The sequence below is a fragment of the Typopeltis vanoorti genome, chromosome 14 (genome assembly GCF_054136105.1).
Source record: "Typopeltis vanoorti isolate ZY-2024b chromosome 14, IOZ_Tvanoo_1.0, whole genome shotgun sequence".
In the NCBI taxonomy this organism is placed as follows: domain Eukaryota; kingdom Metazoa; phylum Arthropoda; class Arachnida; order Uropygi; family Thelyphonidae; genus Typopeltis; species Typopeltis vanoorti.
The window spans coordinates 50,639,570-50,660,900 of NC_143562.1; the positions used below are offsets into that span (position 1 = coordinate 50,639,570).

The 21,331-nt window shown below is 33.4% G+C and overlaps 2 protein-coding genes across 2 annotated transcripts in view; both read right to left on the bottom strand.

Moving 5' to 3' along the window:
• LOC150099454 (uncharacterized) overlaps nucleotides 1-3,347 on the bottom strand; it is a 42,466-nt gene extending 39,119 nt beyond the window's left edge. The window contains exons 1-2 of the mRNA XM_090404475.1: nucleotides 3,248-3,347; nucleotides 2,833-2,938 (exon numbers count right to left, since the gene is read on the bottom strand). Of these exons, the coding sequence (XP_090260601.1) occupies nucleotides 2,833-2,938; nucleotides 3,248-3,292 (151 nt within the window). The 5' untranslated portion in view covers nucleotides 3,293-3,347. The remainder of the gene's footprint in view (nucleotides 1-2,832; nucleotides 2,939-3,247) is intronic.
• Nucleotides 3,348-7,587: 4,240 nt separating this feature from the next.
• LOC150099455 (uncharacterized) lies at nucleotides 7,588-17,759 on the bottom strand. The gene is made up of 6 exons (XM_090404115.1): nucleotides 17,563-17,759; nucleotides 16,036-16,085; nucleotides 14,491-14,862; nucleotides 13,118-13,144; nucleotides 11,141-11,182; nucleotides 7,588-7,820 (listed from the first exon to the last, which is right to left on the bottom strand). Exons 1-6 carry the CDS (start codon nucleotides 17,645-17,647, stop codon nucleotides 7,749-7,751), a joined length of 648 nt encoding a protein of 215 aa, XP_090260241.1. The 5' UTR covers nucleotides 17,648-17,759; the 3' UTR covers nucleotides 7,588-7,748.
• Nucleotides 17,760-21,331: the final 3,572 nt, after the last annotated feature.

Here is a 21,331-nt window from a genome sequence, read left to right on the forward strand (position 1 = left end):
AATTTTTATTTTACGATCCAGTGCATCCAAATCGGCTTGTGTACAGCCAATTATCCCAAGTATATTGTTGTTAGAGTGTTGCCTCCATTCAGCTTGCATTATAACTTTTCTAACTCTTTTCAGATATTCATACACTGTTTTCCTTTTGACTTCTGAACTTAAAATGGCGACTGCCTCAAAAATACCTAGATATTTATAGGATTCGTACTATGGCAAGTGCTAAATTTTCTTTCCATCTGCAAATATAATTCCTTGTTGCCTGTGTTTTCTCCTGAACTATGGAGACATTTCTTAAGTCCAATTTCCTTCAAATATCTTCACTGAAGATTCGGAACTATAGTGAGCAGTGACTCTATTTCTCTGGATGATTTTCCGTATAGCTTTAGGCCATCCAGTATAACAAATTAGATATTTTTTCTGCTTGCTTTAATGTTTGATATCCAAAGCTAGTTTTCTTTTAGAATTAATGTTAGAGGAATCAGCCTAGGATGAACGATAGAGGTGATAGTGAGTTACCTTGAGAAATTCCTCTCTTGATATTCACTGTAATCAGATTATCTCCATTGATTATTAGCTTAGTTTTACAAGTGCGTATGACAGCTGTTAGGAACTTTTTGATGTTTTTACTCACTCTAAAATTTCTAAACATATGGCAAAGATTCGAATGTTTTCTGATAATCAATCTACGTCATATATAAGTCGGCCCTTCGTCTTTTCGAATGTTTCAAATTCATTTTGTAAATTAACAATCGGTCTTTTTTTTGCTCTGTATTTCTTACAACATCCTTTTTTTAAACAGGTGGTTCAAAAGTTGGTGTGTTGTAAATATTCACTAATCAAAATTTCTAGAAGCTGTGTGAGAAACTTAAATGTTGTTGGCAGGCAAGTTATTGGGTGGTAATTACTTGGAAGAGCTCCTTTTCCTTTTTTCAACAGAACTGTCCTTCCTGTTGTCATCCACTCTTCGTTTGAGTCTGTGTTTGCAATAGACTGTTAAACTGTTGAGCCAATAGCGGAGGTACAGGGCAAGTATTTGGGTCAAAATCCATGCAGTTCATCTTTGCCTGGAGCATTCCAGTTCTTTATTTCTTTGGTTTTTTTTTTTTAATCATTTCTGTGGTTATGACAATTTCTTCCATCTGAATGTTGTTTAATTTGTTTCAATATCTTTAATCCAGTAGTCATTTTTATTATGTTTTTTGGATTATCCCAAAGATGCTTCCAGAACTTGAGTGATTCTTCTGATGTTCAACATTGTGTTCAGATTTCCCATCAATATTTCGCTAAAAACTGATGCTGATTAGTTCTAAAGAATGTAATGTCTGTATTGATTTGTTCTGCTTTCATACCAAATAATATTTTTTGCTATAGCCACAATTCTTTGTTTTAATTCTTCTGATACTTCAGTTATCGATTGTTTTCAATGCTGTATCGCCTGACTAAGCTACTTTGAAACTTTTCCTACTTAACTTTTGGTTGTTTTAAATTCTTTAAATCTAGCCACCTATCTTCCTGGAAGTTTGCTTATTTTTGATTCTGAACATAATTTCCATTTGTGGTTCCTTTTTTGGTTTATTCATTGGTTTTATTGTATAACCAAGTTCTCTTGTAACTACAACTGCAGCAATGTACATCATGTGATTTGTTTCTCCAACTGTTTTTGTAAGAATTGTTTCTATTATCAAATTCATTTTCCTCAGTATTGAAGCTAGTCTTGTCTTTGGATTTGTTTCAGTGTCGATAGTCTCTGTCTTTCTGTGGTTCTGCCTTTGTTTTACAATCATACATCTCGGTTATTGTTGTGTAGTATATAAGCGATCCTGATGGTTATTATTTGAATTAAAGTAATTTAACTGAAGTGTTTCTTCCATAAGTCTTCCGGTTGGCTCAGTTCTTGCCAGAATTCCAAGACAATGTGTCTTTGTAATTCTTCAAGTTCGACATCATCGAAAACTTTCTTTCTTGAAATTATCTTCTTTCGTGCTCAGTGACTCTTACATCAGGAAATTTCTGTTTCCAAATTTCATCCATTCGGTTTTGCTATCTTCCTAGCCCTGGATTTGATTCATAATAAATTTGCATAATCATCTTGTTTTCAAATAGAGTCCATTTCTTTCGTTTTAATTGTTCTTCTTCCAGTCTCATTTTAATTATTTGCCCTAGTTGCTAAGCAAAAGCGTCTAAGTCCTATATAGCCCATTTATTGCCTAATGCCCAGGAACTATAGCGCCAAGTGCAGCCCTTGTTGATCCGGGCGACGACCGTTCCGGAATGGATAACTGTTTTCTTCAATTCACAATTTAGATTGGGGTAGACACACTTAGTCTGGCTCCTCTGCTAAGGCCTGTCTGGCTTGGGAGGCCCTGCTGTTGGCTACGTTACCACTAGCGAACCCCCATAACATCCTCAGAGCGCGCAAGCCCCTCCACTATGACAGGGTAGTGATCCATGGAGAGGGTTACTGTTATTATTATTGCTAGGACACCTTAACGAAGTTCGAAGACTCATTTTGGGCGAACCAAACTATGTACAAAGACTAAGCACCCTCAAGTGACTCTAGCCACCCATCCCATTCATTCGCCACTCTCCATGCGAAAAATCCAGTCTTCACACCCCCCTATTAACTACACTCGTAGTTAACTTCCAGGAATTGAAGCAGGAGAAATGTTTCAACAATTGGCTTTAGCCAAGCGTTGAAACTTTTCTCCTGCATCAATCCTATTAAACACTTTATGTAACTTAAATATTTCTGTTCTTTTAACTTATCAACCAATTTTTACAATCCGCAAAGCTTCAATCTATCCTCATAGGTTATATAACTTAGTCACTCACCATGTTGGTCCCTGGTCTCTTGATCGTCTCCGATTATTCCTATCCGAAGAAACACAACTGGCCAGATCTCAGCACAGGAATTCAGATGTGGCCATACGAAGACCTTCTAAAGAGGAATGATAAATTATGAGCTACCTTAGCACCATTAGCAATGCGAGCTATAAACTTTAACTTTCTATCTAACACACTCCCCAAATCCTTGGCTTCCTCAATCTGGTACACTTATTGTAATCTTTGTTTCCCCAAATGCTTAACTATAATTTCTTCATATTAAATCCATACCCATTTTTTTACTATATTGTCAGCATATTTATATCATCCTACGAGCTCTCCACGTTGTCTTGATTAACTATTTATTAGAAGAAACACGCATATAAACCACAGTGAAAATTATTTAATTGTAAATAATTCTTACTTTGGACAGACAGATAGGTCTGTTCAGAAACGCATCTCGGAACATCAAGACCACATTCGTCTTCTTAAACCGCAGAAATCTGGCCTCTCTCAACACGGAATTGAAAATCCAAACCATAGGATCCATTGGGAAAAGGCTGAACTTTTACATAGATCTATATTTAAACATGAACGTTTATACAAAGAAAGTTCTGAAGCCCTACTACACAGACCAAACCTAAACCGCAACGACGTTCTTACTATTCCTAAAGTATGGGAAATTATCATACAAAACTGTGTTAAATAATGAACGTTTTTTTTTTTTTTTTTTTTTGTACTACTTTAGCACGTTATGCACGTTTTCATGAGAATCTATTGTAATCATGCGCCCTAACTGTATGTTATTCCTAATTTTTGTTTAAATACTGTACTGATGATGTCCTAAGATACTTAGGATGAAATATTTACAATTAAATAATTTTCACTGTGGTTTATACGTGTGTTTCTTCTAATTATGAACGCACCACAGGTTTCGTTATTTAAAAAAAAAAAATTGATTAACTATTACTCTACCCAATTTTTCAACATGAACAAATAACTGAATATTTCCTTTCAGATTATTTTCTATGTCATTGATATACAAATAGACAGTAATGGTCCTAGCACAGAGCATTCTGGCACACCACTAGTCACTTGCTTTCTCCTGGGTACTCCTCCTCCTCCATATACTACTTTATGATATACAACCATCATATCCTTAATATTCATAACACCACTTTTATATTTATCCCATTTGTTCTATGCGTAACAGAATTCCATATTGTATTCTTTCAAACGTTTTTTCAGTAGTATCATCGTACAGAATTTTCTTTATCCAACTTAACTGTTATTTTATTTTAAAAAGTAATAAAGTTATCATATTATTTTCGGCCAATTCCGGAATTCTGTTTTTGACCAACTTTTCCCGTACTTTTACCACCACTCCTGAGATGCCAACTGGGTTATAATTTGCTACTGAAATCTTACAGAATACTTTATGCAAAGGAATTATCGTGTCCTCTTTCCACTCCCCTCGGACTTCGCTGAAACATATCAAACAGCCCTGTCAAAAGCATTGCCAGTTATCTAAAACGCGAGCTAATAATACCCATCTAATGTCACGTCCATATTTACATTGAGATTCTACAATATCCTACGGTCACCTAGTTCATTAACTTATTTTCTCACATCAGCCTGTATCATATCTGACGTAACAGTAACCTCACTTGGTGATATACCCTTGAAAATGGTCCCTCAGTAACTCAACGTTTTCGACTTCTTCAGTTACTTCACTATCCTCAGCACTCGTTATTCTTCAGGAGCCATTCTTCCTCAGATTTGTCTCATAAAGAAAGAACTCTGGGCCTGCTCCGCTAACTTCTTCTCATAATCTATTTTGTCTTCAGTGCTACGCTCGTCAGTGAGAAACAGTGTAGGTGATAGCACAGATCCCTAAGGATCTGCTATCACCTACACTGTTTCACAGCAGAACTCTTAGTTATGCTGTGAAGGAATATTGGAGGAATCCATGTTGGTGATAACTAATTAAGTGCTGGATTTCTAACGTGCGGTAGTTGTCCATTAATGAACTTTAACATTACTTTTCAGAATACTGAGGTGAACGTAACAAGCTATCAAGGTTAATAAGAATTTTTCTGATTTTCTTCTGGCGACATTTCTCAGATATTTTGGTCGCTTTTCAGAAGTAGTTTTTCAACTGTGGTACCACATGCCATTTGGGAAGAAAGTCACTTCAACATTTTACAAACGTTTTCATTGGTTACTCACCTCACCTCTACATTTGCAGGAATATTTAAAGTGAATGCTCGACAACTTTTTCTATAGGGTTAAAATAACTACAGGTAATGTAGATAAAACTGAAGACATAGCAAGACTACTTTATTTTAACTGCTTACGTGTTCAGCAACTTATCTTGTTACTTCTTGCAGTAATTATTATTATTATTATTATCTAAGTTATAGGTTGGGATATGTTCGTAGCAAAAATTAATTTAAAAAAAAATAAATTTGAACATTAGATTCGTTTCTATTGATTTTCCTTAAGTTCTTCGTGTGTTTTTCTTTAACATCATAATCGAATTACTGCCTGAATATCATATTTATTCCTCCGATCCTTGGAAACATTTCTCAATACATGCACCTGTACTGACTTAATGAATAAAAGGGCAATGACATTTTTCTTTATATTAGAATATAAGATCATTATTTCAACCTTCCACTAGATGCCATCTTAAGTCTATCTAGGGTAGCAGAACTCTACGAAGTGCTTAATTTCTATTACTTCTATTCTATTCATCCCCCCCACACACACACATTGTGGTTCTCTAGCTAGTGTGAAAAACCATAAAGGTAATAATTTCTTTACAAGTCACGTTAATGGATAGATGTCCTTTTATGAAGAAGATCGATTTTCTTCGGTTTCTTTATTAATAAATCTTTGGAGCAAGTAAATGGGATTTTTGCTTCTGTCGGAAGAATCCGAAGTTTTCAACAAACCCACTCAGGGAATAATCGCATAATTGAAAACAAAAGACAACGAGATGTAAAGTAGTTTGATCAACCTCTCATCTATAAAACATGAGCAGAAACTGGAATGAATGACAAGAGATGGAGGGCAACTTCTACTAAATTCAAATATTAAAAATAAAATAATTCCTTCTATTCCCTTTGAGATAATAAAAAATCAAGTCAGTGAATTCATGTTTTTATATTTTATGATAGCTTTATGATATTAAAAAAATGAGAATATCAACTTGATCATTGTAGAAGTTCATAACATTGAAATAATACTACAATTATTCCATATTTGCATTATTAAGGAGCTACAAATCTTATTTCTTTATTCTATAAAGACGGCATTATCTTCCTAAATGAATCTAATTCTAAGACTCAAGCGTCTTTAGCTAAATTAAATAATCATTTTACCAACTTCGATATGAAAATCATCAATCAAAGGCAGGAAACCGAATATTTCAACTACATTCTCGGTGACTCCATGCAAAAAGAAGGTTACATATTTCACTTCTCGATCCAATTTTTAGTGAACATGATGGATTGAATATGGAAATAGATAACTGAATAAATAAATATAGTATGGTGGAGAACCATGGGAATGAATTTATGTGGTAAAGAGACGTCAATCCAGAACAGTTAGTTGCAAATGTACAATTAAATTGTTCAACCAATTTTAAGTTATGAATGTGATAGTTAAGTTAGTATTAAAACAGTGGATGAAAAAAAGATTGGCGAATTTTGAGCAATTAGAGGAATGAAATGAAGCAACTAGCTGGTTAAATGTGAAAAATGAACGAATCAGAAAATAACTTGGCTGTTAGCATTCAAGAAAGCTAAGGAAGGGGTAGGCTATGATGGCATGGACAGTTATAAAGAATTCAGGATGCAAATTTAGAAGTCAACTGTTTTAAACAAAAATATCAAGAAAAAGCTTCACAAGATGACCAACATACAGGGGGATTTTACGCAATTAGGAGTGCCCAAGATCAAAATATAAGAATTGATTGAATACTTCAATGGAAAGAAGACTAGAAAATGACAATAATTATAATTATTATTCAAGTTCTGCATTTGTTTATTAATATAGTTCATGATTAGTACAATTCTATCAGGAATTATATGCAAGGGAATTAAAAAAATAGAAAGCTGTTACTGAATAAAGTGAAGTGCAGTTGCCTTTATGTAGTTTTAGAATAATATTCAGTAACAGATGGGAAACAACATACGTGCTTTGCATGAAAATAAACTAAGCAAAATATCAGTTCGTTGTTTTCGAATTCATTTTGATTAGCCTTTTATCAGTGTCTTTATTTCTCATATTTGTTATGACATCGACAACACAAGAATTTTTTTCCACTGTTGTGTACAAAATCGTGATTTGAATGTATGAAGTAAATTATCGTCAATTTTTTCTTTTTTAGAAATGCTAATCGAGTATGTCACATTCTCTACTTCAAAACACCACTTATTTCCAGAAAAAAATAATTCAGTTTATTTACATATTTGTTTAGTAATAATTAAACATTATCTGTAATGCTTGAAGTGACCTGCAAGACAAAGTTCATTGGCATTATGAAAGTAGATTAGCCTTGTATCTTATTGTATACTGAAGTAAACGTAACACTGTTGAAAAATAAAATAAAATAAAAAACAAATAAGAGAGCTTCCAGTTTATGATGCTCAGATGTAAACAGGCTCGCATAACGAATCGTTTTCATTCAGAAATACTGTCTTAGTGAAGATTTTATTAAAAGAAAATGAAGCATAAAAAAGCACAGGCGCACCTACATCGCGTTTCTTAGTCCCTTTATTTATATCATACACAATGCAGGACATTCAGTTCCATCGTTTCAATATTGTAGAGTAAATATTGGCAAAATGCAAACAAGTGTTACAAAGATTTGTACAAAACAACAAACGGATGTTTGTTCATCGTCTTATGCGATCATCCTACTGATTTTTCTTCTGTTTTCTATTTCTTCGTCTACTTTCGCGCATGTCTCTTTCATTCTCTATGCATTTCTGTTTAAATGAAAGAAACGTTTAGTAAAAATCAAGGAAATGGTTTCGAATAATAATAATTTTAGTTAACCACAAAGTTAGTAATTCCTTAATGAGATAGTAATCATATAAACTTAATTATATAAATTATGTAAGTAATATAAACGTAATTATCAGCTATTCTTCTCACACATTCTTGAATACTGACATCAAGTTCTTTCCTAATATCTTCATTTTAATATGATTCAGCAGTTAATGTCATATATCAATTTTCTATTTCTCATGACGCTCATATCTGTTGTCTCTAGTTCTTTGATTCAGTTAATTTCTTAGTAACCCAACTCTTCGATCTATAAGTTAAAGTTGGTTTGAGCACTGTCTTCTATACATCTAGTTTAGAAATTTGCTAATTTCTCTCTTTTTTTCCCATAAAGTTATCAAAGAAAGCATGTAAATTTCTTATCAGTAGTTTAAAACACTTTTAGTGGATAATGCCTTAAGCCACTCAAAGACATTTGAGTGTTTCGAACGGTTTGAAAATGGTTGAACTTCGACTGTAGATGATCCTCACTCTGGTCGATCCCGCATCCATGATTAGGTGATACTTGTTCGCGAAAAGGTAGTTAATTATTGGCAAATCATACTAAGAAGAATCTCTGTTTGGATCTTAATGCCAAATTCTATGGAAGATTCGGAAATGAATAAGATTGTTGCAAGGTTTGTGCTGAGACTTCTCATTCAGGATTGGGATTTCTGGCTCAAAGAACGTCATAGGCGTGACTCATCCGTCCAACTTATTCACTGGATTTTCATCCCCGTGACCTCCCTTTATTCCCTAAACTAAAATATGTACTTAAAAGACGAATATTTCCAGGTGTAAATTGAACGCACTGTAAAGTCATTCCTTGAAAACAGCTCCAAAGGTGCTTCCAAAACTGGGGCATTGCTATGAACACTGTAGGCAGAAGGGGAATATTTCGAAGTGAATATGTTCCTAAAGTTAATAAATTTTTGATGAAGCCTCAAAAAAGGCTGAAACCGGTCTGGGTAGTGACCTCCCTCCATAATGTAATAACAGCATACATTTCCTAGGAAATGTGTTTTTACATTATGGAAAATACCTAAGATTAGCGATCTGAACTTCCCCCACCTTTGCAACGAGTCGTCCGGTATCGTACTACGTACTAGGATCACTTGCATTTGTTAACACTAGTGTCGCCGATACTTTATAGTTTACTATATTCGGCAAGAAACTCTCTGATTCCAATCTTTGAGTTTCTTATTCGGTTTTAAAAACTATGTGGGATTTAATATCCCCTTAATTTAAGTAATGTTTTCATTACCGAAATGAAGCTTATTAGCTCTTTATACTTAAGTAACTTAATATTTGCACCTGTTTGGAAAACTCGTTCGCAGAGTATATAAGTTCTTTTCGCTATACACTTCGGTATTAGGTCTAGCTACTCACTGATCTAGCTACTCACTGATGAAGCCTCAAAAAAGGCTGAAACCGGCGGGGCTATTATGAGTTCGCTCCCTTGGGGTTTTTGCCTTAAGGGAGCAATTTGAGTCTCCGGGGAAGGTGTTCTCCGGCACGGCCCGCTGAGGGGCTTTGTCGGTGAATGATTTTCTTCGGAATTTGAGCGGTTCTGCTCGGTGGTGGCGTGTGGGTGGAAGGCCATCACTGAGTGGAGCCAACGCTGAGATGGACGGTCTTTCGCCCACGATTGAGTGGCCTAGGGATCGTCCGAATTTTTAGAGACGGCTTTACTTACTCATAAGGCTGAAACCGGTCTGGGTAGTGACCTCCCTCCATAATGTAATAACAGCATACATTTCCTAGGAAATATGTTTTTACATTATGGAAAATACCTAAGAATAGCGATCTGAACTTCCCCCACCTTTGCAACGAGTCGTCCGGTATTGTACTACGTACTAGGATCACTTGCATTTGCTAACGCTAGTGTCGCCGATACTTTATAGTTTACTATATTCGGCAAGAAACTCTCTGATTCCAATCTTTGAGTTTCTTATTCGGTTTTAAAACTATGTGGGATTTAATATCCCCTTAATTTAAGTAATAAATTTTTGTATATATTTTAAATTATGTTCCGGTTTGTTTTTTTTTAACAGACTTCGTACGACGAAGTCTTTACGAAGATATTCTTGGGATAATTCCAAAGTTCCGAGAATATTTTTGCTCTACATCTCCTTGACTAATTTTATTTATTTATTTTATTTATTTATTTATTTTTATTTATTTGAAATCGTTATAGTGTTTTGTCTTCAGCTTCCATTATTATTGACCATAATACAGCAAACAACTGCTGCCATCTGATGGTCATAATAGTAACTAGTAAAATATGTAAATATCTGTGTGTGTTATAATGTAATGTTTTTATTCTTAGCTGAAGAGTAAAACCCCAGGTTTCATCATGAAGAGAGGGAAAAAAAAGCAAAAAGCGTATCTTAAAAGTATATGAAATAGAAGCAACTTTATTTGAGACAAACTAGAAATCGAAATAACAGATAATGAAATCCTTCTGGTTGCTATATTTGTAATGTTTGTGCTGAGAAGTTGCAAAGTAATTAAAGTAAAAAAATCAAATGGTATTAGAAGAATATTTCGTGATTAGACATTTAGACTTAATGATCAGCAATGTTACTGTTTAGTCCATCACAAATCACGTTCATGTTGTCAGTGAACAGCTAGTGCACTCCACTGATCTTTATTCACATACGCCTTAGATGCTTCACTTATCCACGACCCATTCCTTAAGCTCTGATCAACTTGCTGTTCTCGGAGACGAGCGGATAACCTTGTGAGCATTAGTGCTATCAAACGCAGGTTCTGCATTATTTCTTGTATGACGGATTCCTCGTCATTTTCCCTTACTTTTGGTAATACCCAGATTTCTAAACATTGGGAATTCTCTTCTTGTGAAGACTTATACGGCTAGCTTGTCTGAACACAAACATGCCCATAGTTTCTTTAATTTTGAAGAAGCCATAGCTTCTTCAAAATCCAAAACTATGTAGTATACGTTTCCTCTCAATACTACTGATCACTATTTATAGTCCGGCTTCAAAACAGTTAAGTAACTTTTCTTCCTTTTCTTTCATTCATTCTTTCGGTTTGAAATTTAAAACCAAACCAAAACAAAACAGTGTAATTCAAAACTGATTGAATGATGATTTCAGATTTGTGTTTGCGTCGCTCAGTAAGCGGAAATCCAAGTGATTGCAGAAACCGGAAATAGTTTTTTTAGATAATGAAAAGTAATTTAAGTGAAATATACTTTCATAAAGAGATGCAATAAGTAGCAATACGCGATACTCACACAAAGTGTTTTAAATTCGTCATCCTTCTTCTCACATACGTCCTGCAAATAGAAAATAATGATATTTATAGGAGTTATTCTCTCTCTCTCTCTTCATCTCATTAGTGATGCAATATTTTTAAATTTAAAACGTAGTTTGAGGATCTTTGCCCACTAATTATTATTAATAATCTCAAATATCTAAGCTTTTATACGTTTAAGTAAATGGCTGAATGAACGTTGGTTTCATCAGCCATTTACAGTTTTTAAACCCTATTACTAACACAAAATAAAGTTAAATAAAGTCACATTTCTATCAAATTAGTTGATTAAAAATGGCTATTCATGGCTGATATTTTTTATACCCAGAAAGTAAGTCATATCCTCTGGGTATAGGATATGATTGAAGAAAATTAATTTTCAATAGCAACAAAAAAAAAAAAAAAATGTAAACACTTTACCATCTTTTTATATGGAATTTGTAAATACTTTATGATAGGATTTGCTAATTGATTATATAATTTTGCATTAGGGTTAATTTTAAAAAATCAGCTTTTGTGTACAATAATGTTCTTAAATTATAAATCTTTGCTCAATTCGAATCCAGTGTTTTTTAAATATATTTATTTAAGAAAAAAGTTTCATCGTTATATGATTTATTTTTTTGATTCAAATATCAAAAGCGATATGTTAAACTATAAAAAATGAAAGGTTCGTTAATTTATTGATTTATTATGTAATAGTTGTGATATTGGTATACAACGATAATGAAATAAAAATAAAAATAAATGAAACAAAATGTCTGAAAAACAATCTATAAACCAAGGAGTAAGACAGGGATTCCCTCTGTCTCCAACACTTTTCAATATTTACATTAATGAAATATTAATACAGTGGAACACCTTAAACAATCAAGGTATAGAAATTTCTCGGAATAGCAAAATAAATATCCTAATTGTGTGCAGATGATCAAGTAATAATATCAGATAAGGAAGACAATTTACAAAGAGCAATATAATTTAAACATTATAGTAGAACAGTTTGGAATGCAAATTTCCATAGATATAACTAAAACAATGGCATTTTGTGGACAAGCTATTAGAAGTAAAATAGTTATTAATAATAAAATAATAGAACAGATAAATACTTTCAGTTATCTTTGGTGTGAAATATCGTATGAAGGGGAAAAAGACATAAAATTAAAAACTTCAACATTTTTACAGATTATAGGCCTGATAAACAGAACACTCAACCCAAATATAGTACAAAACGAAACACGCTTGAAAATATACAATACTTGAGCAGTTCCTACGTTATTATATGGCAACGAAATTTGGAATAAACAAACAAGATAAACAAAGAATAAAAACAAGTGAAATGAGATTTATGAGAAGAACTGCAAAACACACATTATTAGATCAAAAAAGGAACGAAGACATTTTAAAAGAACTAAAAACAAAATCAATAGAAGAAAAACTAAACAATTACAGGCAAAATGTAAACCGAATGGCCAACACCTGATATTTCTAAACAAATAATAAAATATAAACCAATTGGAAACAGAAGACCGTGTAGACCTCGATAAAATATTAGATGGATAATGAGACCGGAACAGAATATTGTCTATATCCGTAATTAGTGTTATGATGATGTTGATGTTCTTAAATTATAAATCTTTGCTCAATGCGAACCCAGTATTTTTTAATTCTATTTATTTAAGAAAAAAAGTTTCATTGTTATATGATTCGTTTTTTCATGATTCAAATATCAAAAGTGATATGTTAAACTATATAAAATGAAAACTTAATTTATTCATCTATATTGCGATATTAAAAGCCGTTATTGGAGTCTAATGCACTTAAATTCATAATACTATTCAGAATATAAAATATTTAGTAGAGTTCTCTTTTCACGAAACATCTACGCTTTCGTAGGGAGTTGGATGATCATCAATACAATAAAAACAAAATGCAGTCAACAATATAAAAAAATTCTTACCTCCAAACAGGCATTAATTTCATTCCACTGAAAAAAAATAAGAGAAGCAGGTATTAAGTTTCGTATTACTGCATATTGAAATTTAATTCCAAAACATACGCACAATTAGATATAAGATCAACTCTTACTCACTAAAAGTTGTAAGCTGATTGTCGATAATGAAAATACGTTTGCCTATCATGCAGCAATATATTCGCAGTTTTCGGTTAATGGATTACGCAACCACAGCTTTTCTTTCTCGCAAACCAAAACATAAGAAGTCATTGTGAATGTTCTCTTCCCATAGGCAACGAAACAAATAATTACTGATATAAAATTGTCAATCATTACTGATATAAATTCCTGCAAAAATCGCCTTTCTCTTATATTAATACATCAACTAATCAACTTCGACTCGTTTCATCTACAATTCACAGAACGAATTGAATGATAAGAAGAATCGTCAGTTGAAATCAGAAAATGGGCTAAAGCTTTCGAACAGTTTAATTTTGTGTCCAGCATAGCACTAAATAAACTAGAACTATTAGCTTACTTAGTATTAACATCACTATTAGCTTAACAATTACAAATATGTGTGTCCATTAGCGCAAATTACCGACACAGATTATTTATTTAATAAATTCTACAACCTGAAAAGTTATACTGAAAGAAAAGTTGCATTTTGGAATAATCGTCAGACTTCTGTTAGTGTTAAGTGGACAGCGATTTGTTCAGTCCAGAATATGCAAATTTATTTTGACACGTCCTGGTTCAATTGCTTCAGTAGAAAGAATTTTCTCTTTAGTGAATTTATTATGAAGCAAGGACAAAAATCGAGTGCATTGACACAATAAAATCAGTAAGAACTATAAAAACATATTTCAAAGGAATGAAGTGTGATAATTTTTGCAACGTCGTGTAAAGAATTAAAAAAAAATGAAAGGATACATTCTTATAAGAAGTATATGAATAAAAATGCGCCATCTATATCAAGAACTACAACAAACTTCCCAGAAACAGAAATTGTTCTTGTTTTATTTACTATTTATCAATTTATTGCTTCAATTACTTATTACTTAATTAACTGCAACAAACGCAATTAAATTTTAATTTAGTTCTAATTTTGTTCCAACTGGCTTTAACAATTTTTCTAGTACAAATAGTGAAATGAAATTTGGAATTTTAAAAATTTCCAGAACCCTACACTTCCGCAACATTCAAACAAGGCAGATAGAGTTTAATTATAATTTCTATAAATGAGCATGCCTACTCCAAGTGGGAGTTAAAAGGAGAGTTAGAAAATTATGGTTATGATGGTTGGTAAAGAATAACTGATAGTGTTAATAGAGCTCATTAATTAATTCAATCCTATTTAATAAATTACTAAGCAATACCTTATTCATTCTTTTATTCTTCTTAGTACGTTCGTTGGTTGTTTCTTGCTCATCTCCAGAAGAACCATCCTCTGTAGATCTTTTACTGTCCTTTTTATCATTCACGGGTTCGCTCTGTTGAGTATGGTTATTCTCCGGTTGACTATTCTCATTACCTTTACTGAGATTCACCGGTTCACTTTCCTTATTATCATTATTTCCATTCTCCGGTTCAATTTCCTTGTTATCATTATTATCATTCTCCGGCTCACTTTCATTACCATTTTTATTGTCTGTCTCCAGTTCACTTTCCGTAGCACCTTCCTCGTTTGATTTTCCTCCACGACATTTTCTTTTACATTCTTTAATTGCTTCCTTGTATTCTCTCACCGTCTGTTAAAAAAAATCAATATAGCGATATTAAAAACTCAAAATATGAACTACATAATTAAATGTCTCTCTTAATCAGCTGGTAATAACCATAGTAACCGAGAGATACCAAAATAGTAAAATATTATTGATTATTTGAGTGTACAATTAAAATCGTCTTCTTAGAAGACTTCATCGGGTGCATAACATGAAAAGAGAAATACAAAAATCATACAAGAGAACAACAGCTTTCATTTAACACTTCCAAAAGTATTGCTAACATTTGAAGGCGTTCTGGGTGCCATAGTATTGTTGGGCACACGAACACGAGCTCATGCTCGTGTGCTCAACAATACGACCACGATCTCATATTCGCCAAAGCTGGATAGTTAAAGAGTGACAGTCAGATAGGTTATAGCTCAGCTTGGTATTGAGATGGACCGGATTGATGACGTCTGTTGATTCCACACTTCTTCTCCCCGGCTCATCCTAACATCTAAAAATGTTTCGATGTAGGATGTGGGGGAAAAAATCATGATAGGCTTTTAAAATTTTTTACTCTTGAGAAATAGAAAATATCCATTTAGAATTTGAATGGATATTTTCTGTTTCTGAAGAGAAAATTTTTTTAAAATATATCATGATTTTTTTCACTTTCTGCATACACTAAGTGGCGGGGGGGGGTAAAAAAACGAATTAAAACCTTGAAATATTAGAATTCCCTTATTGTTTGTTTTATGGTCATATAGCACATTTCAAGGAAAATAAACTGACTGGGTTTAATGAAGAGAAAGAAAAGCCTTGAGAGGTAACATCAAACTATGACCGGTTTATGATATTTTCCCTACATTCTGAACCGGTTTTTTGAAGCAGATATTGGAATTCTATTAATTACATCAAATAAACAATGATTACGAAACGTGTGTTTTTAAGATGAAACAATGGAAGAGAATATAAAGGGAATCAATGCGAGAAATGATACTGATATTTATTTATTTATTTATTATTTTATAATATGTCTAACAGTGTCATCTTTATTCGTGATGAAGGTGTCCACTTGTCAACGGACTAAAGGTCGTATTGATCAGGATGGTTTATCTTAAAATCTTAATTTAGGAACGGCTACCTACTCTTTACATCTAAAATATTTCTCAATCTAAAGCGATAATGAATTGACATATTAACAGTTCATATTACCTCTTTTGTGCCTTGATGCCGACATCTGGACAAATAGGGATGAGGATTAGCTGCAAAAATAAAAGATAAAATATACCAAAAGAAGTCATCATCACCGTTATTATTAGTAATAGCAGTAGTAATTATGCTGGTAATGGTAGTACTATTGTTGTTATCATAACAATCCAATCGTTAATATTATGAGAATGTCGACCTTGTAGCAACTTGATTAGTACCGTACACTGCATAAACGTATTTAAAATATACAATTTATAACCACAAAAACGTGAATATTCAACGTTAATGGCACTTTCTTCATGAAAGAGATTATAATAGACATATAGTTATTACGTCTGCGCTGTTAGTCGAGTGGCTATGCGCTTCGCAACCATATACCTGGGAAAGAAGTGTTCTGGTTCGATTCCCGTCGTCGTGAGGAGCTTACGATCTTTCTCAGACATAGCCAAGTTAGCAGGCCTTGGGCGTGGACAGGAGGGTTTTTCTGTTTGCGGGATTTCTCATCCCGAAAACAGGCCCCGTGAACACAAGCAGCTTTAGCCATAGAATATACCGGAAGGAATAGGGCTAGTCATTTATCCTGGGGCGGGTACGACTTATAAGAGCTTAAGGTAGCTCTGTAACAGACCAATAGGCCTAACACTTAGAAGGGAGCCGAAGAAGATATACTTATTATCACAATAGCATCCTTAATTTCAGTTTACTATTATTATTATTATTACTTCATGGATTCCAGCTTTTCGTCTTTCCTTTTTTTTTTATTTTCTGAGTTTTTATTATTTTTCCTTTCCGCCATCTCTCCTATAATTGTAAGTTAAATCGCATGCGCTGTATATATTAACGTTGCAAGAGTTTCAAAAACTTTTACATTCGATATTTAATAAATATCGAATATAACGTTGTTTGCCATCATGATTAACATATATCAACAGTAGAAAAAGGTTCTTTATTAAGACAAACACGAGTTCTTAGGGATTTTCCACCTTGAAATCACCCCAGGATAGCCTAAGGCAGCTAAAAGAATTGAAAAGTACATTACATGACAGGAGGACCTCTGAAAGACAATCCAGTAAAACGGAATTGCCTAACAACCATACCAAAGTATTTTTACTTTATTCTATATATTATATATTCTATAAAGTAATATAGTAGTAAGAAAGTTACAATAAAGAAAAGAATAAGAAATATGTATTGTTATTTTAGTGAAAAAAAGTATTTGTTGAGAGTTTAAAAATGTCAAAATGACTTTGCCTTGGTATTGCAATAATTATTCACAACAACAATGATATTAGCCTTTTATTATCCATTTTGATCAAGTGTTATACTGGCACGAATAAATATCTAACATACATGATTCTAGTACAACGTTTATCCCTTTTAATCATTGATGCAAATAGCAAGGCAACTCATAGCAAGTATTGACACTTTTTGAGCTAAAATACTTTCGATTTTTAAAGCTAGGAAGGCAGTTATGCATTTCAGAATCTAAAATGCTTTATTACATAGAAAAGTATCTTAAAAATCTCTTACATGGTCTCCGCTGGTCCTTTTCTTCGTCTGCCAGAACAACTGTAAACGCCATAAACACGACAAACATTATCACGTTGATCCTCATCGTAATGTTATTAAATTGGTTTCACTTACTGAACAACAGAAATGAGTTCTTAGGTTCAGAGTAAACTCTTATTCTCTAAAATGGAGACGTGTTGTGCATCACTACATGCGTTTCTTAAACCAATTATAAAGTCTCTCCTAATGACGTCAATAAATGAAGGAACGGCTTATGTAAACAGTTCTTCACGTGGAATTGATTCTGCGAACAATAGACGAGTACCATTGCGTTCAAGGTTAACCATTTGTTACAACATGTTTACTTCTTCTTCTCACCTGTCCTTGCCTTACGTAGAATTACAGAGAATTCTTTCTCATTTCAGTGTTTACATCATGTGTACGTGAATGGTGTCATAAATGCTGATTCAATATACTTTCACAATGTTTATACATTTTCTCTCATTGCGTCTTCATCTTTTGCGTGCTCCTGATCAGTTGTGTCTTCTCCAAGATGCTATGGGAATCTTCACAATTTTTAGGTTTTTCCATTTAGAAGATTCACAGCTGCGCATTCACGTCAGAAGCTTTTATTGTTGTACAATGACCTATGATCTGTAACCTATGATTGCAATTTTGCAGAAGCATCTCACGTGCATTACTGATGCAATGTCATTTAGAAAAATTTACTTAATTTTCAATTGAATTCATGCAACATAATTTATTAAAAGAATCTTCATAATCAATTCTATTAAAATAAGTTTAAATGGAAAATATTCTTTGAATTCAAACCGATTGGAATGTGCTGGTCGTTGAATAACCTATTCTTTCATTTACAACGCAAAATAAGTAAATTTTTCAACTAAACCATCTGCAAACTCTTTCAACAGTGTATGAGAGATCCAGAAGGATACAGATTTTGCTTTAAGTGGATTTCAATTTTAGCACTTAAATATTCGACTTCTGCCTTGAATTTTTTGCAGTTTCATTAGTTTTTTTACATAAAAGCATGAGTATTGTTGCGTAGAGCTTCTTGTGGAGCAAGGACATACTAGAAATGTTTTGACGATATTCTTCCACGTGAAAACAGGTCTGATATAGAAATACTTTATTGACTAGTCAACTAGTTTCACATCATCAAGAGAAATATTATTCAGGAAAGTGAGAAATTCTTCTAATTGGATAACAGAGCCAGAACAAACGCTGAATATGTCGTCTGCGTATTCGAACCATTCCATGGACGATTTTGCTAACAAGGTAAAAAGGGAAGAACCCATTGCTAATCCTTCCTTCTGTTCAAAATGTTCTTCTTGGAATTTGAAGAAAATGCTATTAGTGCAATGTTTGACGGGATCTACCACGTCTGGTGGAATAAAATCTTGTGATAGCAATAAGATTTCTGTCATTGGTGCGTTGGTGAATAGATTATCGTTATCAACCTTGCAAGTAGATTAGCAGGTTCTAGTGTGATGTCATTGTAAATCATCATAAAACAAAAATAACGAAGATAGGTAGATAAGAAGAAAATATTTCTATAAATCTCGAAAATCACCTCCTAGAACAAATTAATAAATATATTTAACTTGGCAGTCGTATTTATATCTAGTAAAACACAGGATAAACTAAACAAAATAACTTAAAAAATAAGAATAAACTAAACAAAATATGGAAAAATCAAAAAATCAAAACGAGTCTAAAATTAAAATTATATAAAACAATTATTATCCCAACGGCTACTTATGCTTCAGAAGCCTGGAGATTAATTCAACAACCAGTCAAGAAACTTCAAGCATTTGAAATGAAATGCCTCAGAAAAATTAATAACACCCATTGGATGCAACAACAGAATAGATTTAAACTTCCCAGATAATATAATAGACACAATCATTAAGCATCAACTGAGATGGTTTGGTCATATTCAGAGAATGGCCCCTCATAGACTCCCATATTTAGCTCTGAATGGATATATAGGAAGAAAAAGACCTAGAGGCAGACCAAGAATTACTTGGATAAAGTTGCTGAAAGAACATTGGCATCTACCCAGCTAGATCATGATTGACATGGCTGAAGATCGCGATAAGTGGAGAACCTTTCTTCTTAGTGGACTCAACCCGTTATCAAGGGGATGAGGTGAAATGATTGTGATGTCTTTGGTGCGTTTTATGAAGATTGTCGTGTATTTTTTTCTTTTTTTTTTTTTTTTTTTACAAAAGAGGTTTTTTGGAATGTGGCGGCTTGGCAGGTTTTCTAGATATCTGGATAGCAATAAAGTTGGAAGATACCTTGCATCAGCAATGAATCTCATGGTAAGCCCTGATTTAGTACTTTATGTACACGAGGAGAGCTTGCCACCTATCTTTAAAAATAAAATTTCAGAAAATCTACAAAACGTTTGTAATAAAAAGATTTGGTCGTTTTGCATAAATTAATCAAAAAATGCCGACTTTTTTCAGAAAGAAATTACTGCAACTTTTCTACTTCTAAATGGAGAGAAGATGATGGACGAATAGCATTACAAAAGTATCATTCATTCGTAAGTCCCTTCGGGTAAGGTGATATCATATAGTTCATGGCAAAGGTGGAGTAAGCCTTTATGCTTCAATAAAATGATCAGCATCGTAAACAGGTTTAGTTGTTTTGTTTATTTTCGGGAGGAAATCCTACCAACTCCATATGAGGCTGGTTAACTTATCAGATGGAATTAGATCATAGCGCTTTCCAACCGAGAGAATGTGTGACGGAGGTGCTGTACCAAATATTTCCATAAAGAATGCCGAGTTTTCCAGAAAACCCGTTTTTTTTTCTAAAACAGACAAACCAACCGAAGAACACACGAGAAGATATGGAGATGTGATTTATTGCTCTCACAGCGAAAATAGTTCAAGTCACTATTCTAACCAATCCAAATCTATCTTTGATTTGCCTTTAGTTTCCTTGCAATTCATATAAGATAATCTGTAACTAATGGCTTGGGCAGTGGAGATTATAATTAACAGTATGAATAGTCTGTCTCGGATGGATCAATAAGCTTTTCTGTGTTTCATTCCCATAGAAATGCTTTTAATTATTCATAAAAAGAAAGTACGATAAATATCGCAACATAAATCTGTCATTTTTTTCGAAAGAAAGGTATACGGAAAATATGATTTTTGATTATGAAAATCAAGAAAAGATGAAAAGATTTTCTAATTACATGCTTAAACTCGTATTGGTTTCCAGATTATTATTATTATTATTATTATTATTATTATTATTATTATACGGCCACTTCAATGGATTCCGAAGACTCATCGCGGTAAAACCCAATCTGCCTCCCCCCCCAATCTATCATACCTCTCCTTGAACCCATTAACAGACAACTAACAGCACTCACAACTTACTCTGGCAACCCATTCAATCAAAACTTTCCAACAAAAAATCTAGTCCTCACACCCCTACAACCACACCTTTATTCAACTGCCATGGATGACCAATTGTTCTAGTCCCTCTAGCCAACTGCTGAAACATTTCCCCTGCATGAATCCTATAAAATCCTTTAAATAACTTAAATGTTTCTATCATATCCCCTCTTTTCTCCTATCAGCCAACTTCTGCAATCCACACACCCTCCACGTATCTTCAGAGGGATATTCCACAGGCCACTCACCATTTTGGTCTCTCACCTCTGAATCCTCTCCACTGCTTCCACATCGGCCCCAAAAAAAACCAGTGGACCAGACTTGAACATAGTAATCCGTATGTGAGCATATCA

Bases quoted from the DNA above. Each gene is read 5' to 3' on its own strand.
- LOC150099455 (XM_090404115.1), bottom strand. From the start codon at position 17,647: ATGAGGATCAACGTGATAATGTTTGTCGTGTTTATGGCGTTTACAGTT. The intron at 13,145-14,490 runs GTATTGCTTAGT...ATTTTTTTTCAG, and splicing joins AGAATAAAAGAATGAATAAG to TGGAATGAAATTAATGCCTG. The intron at 11,183-13,117 runs GTAAGAATTTTT...TTCTATTTGCAG, and splicing joins AAATTAATGCCTGTTTGGAG to GACGTATGTGAGAAGAAGGA.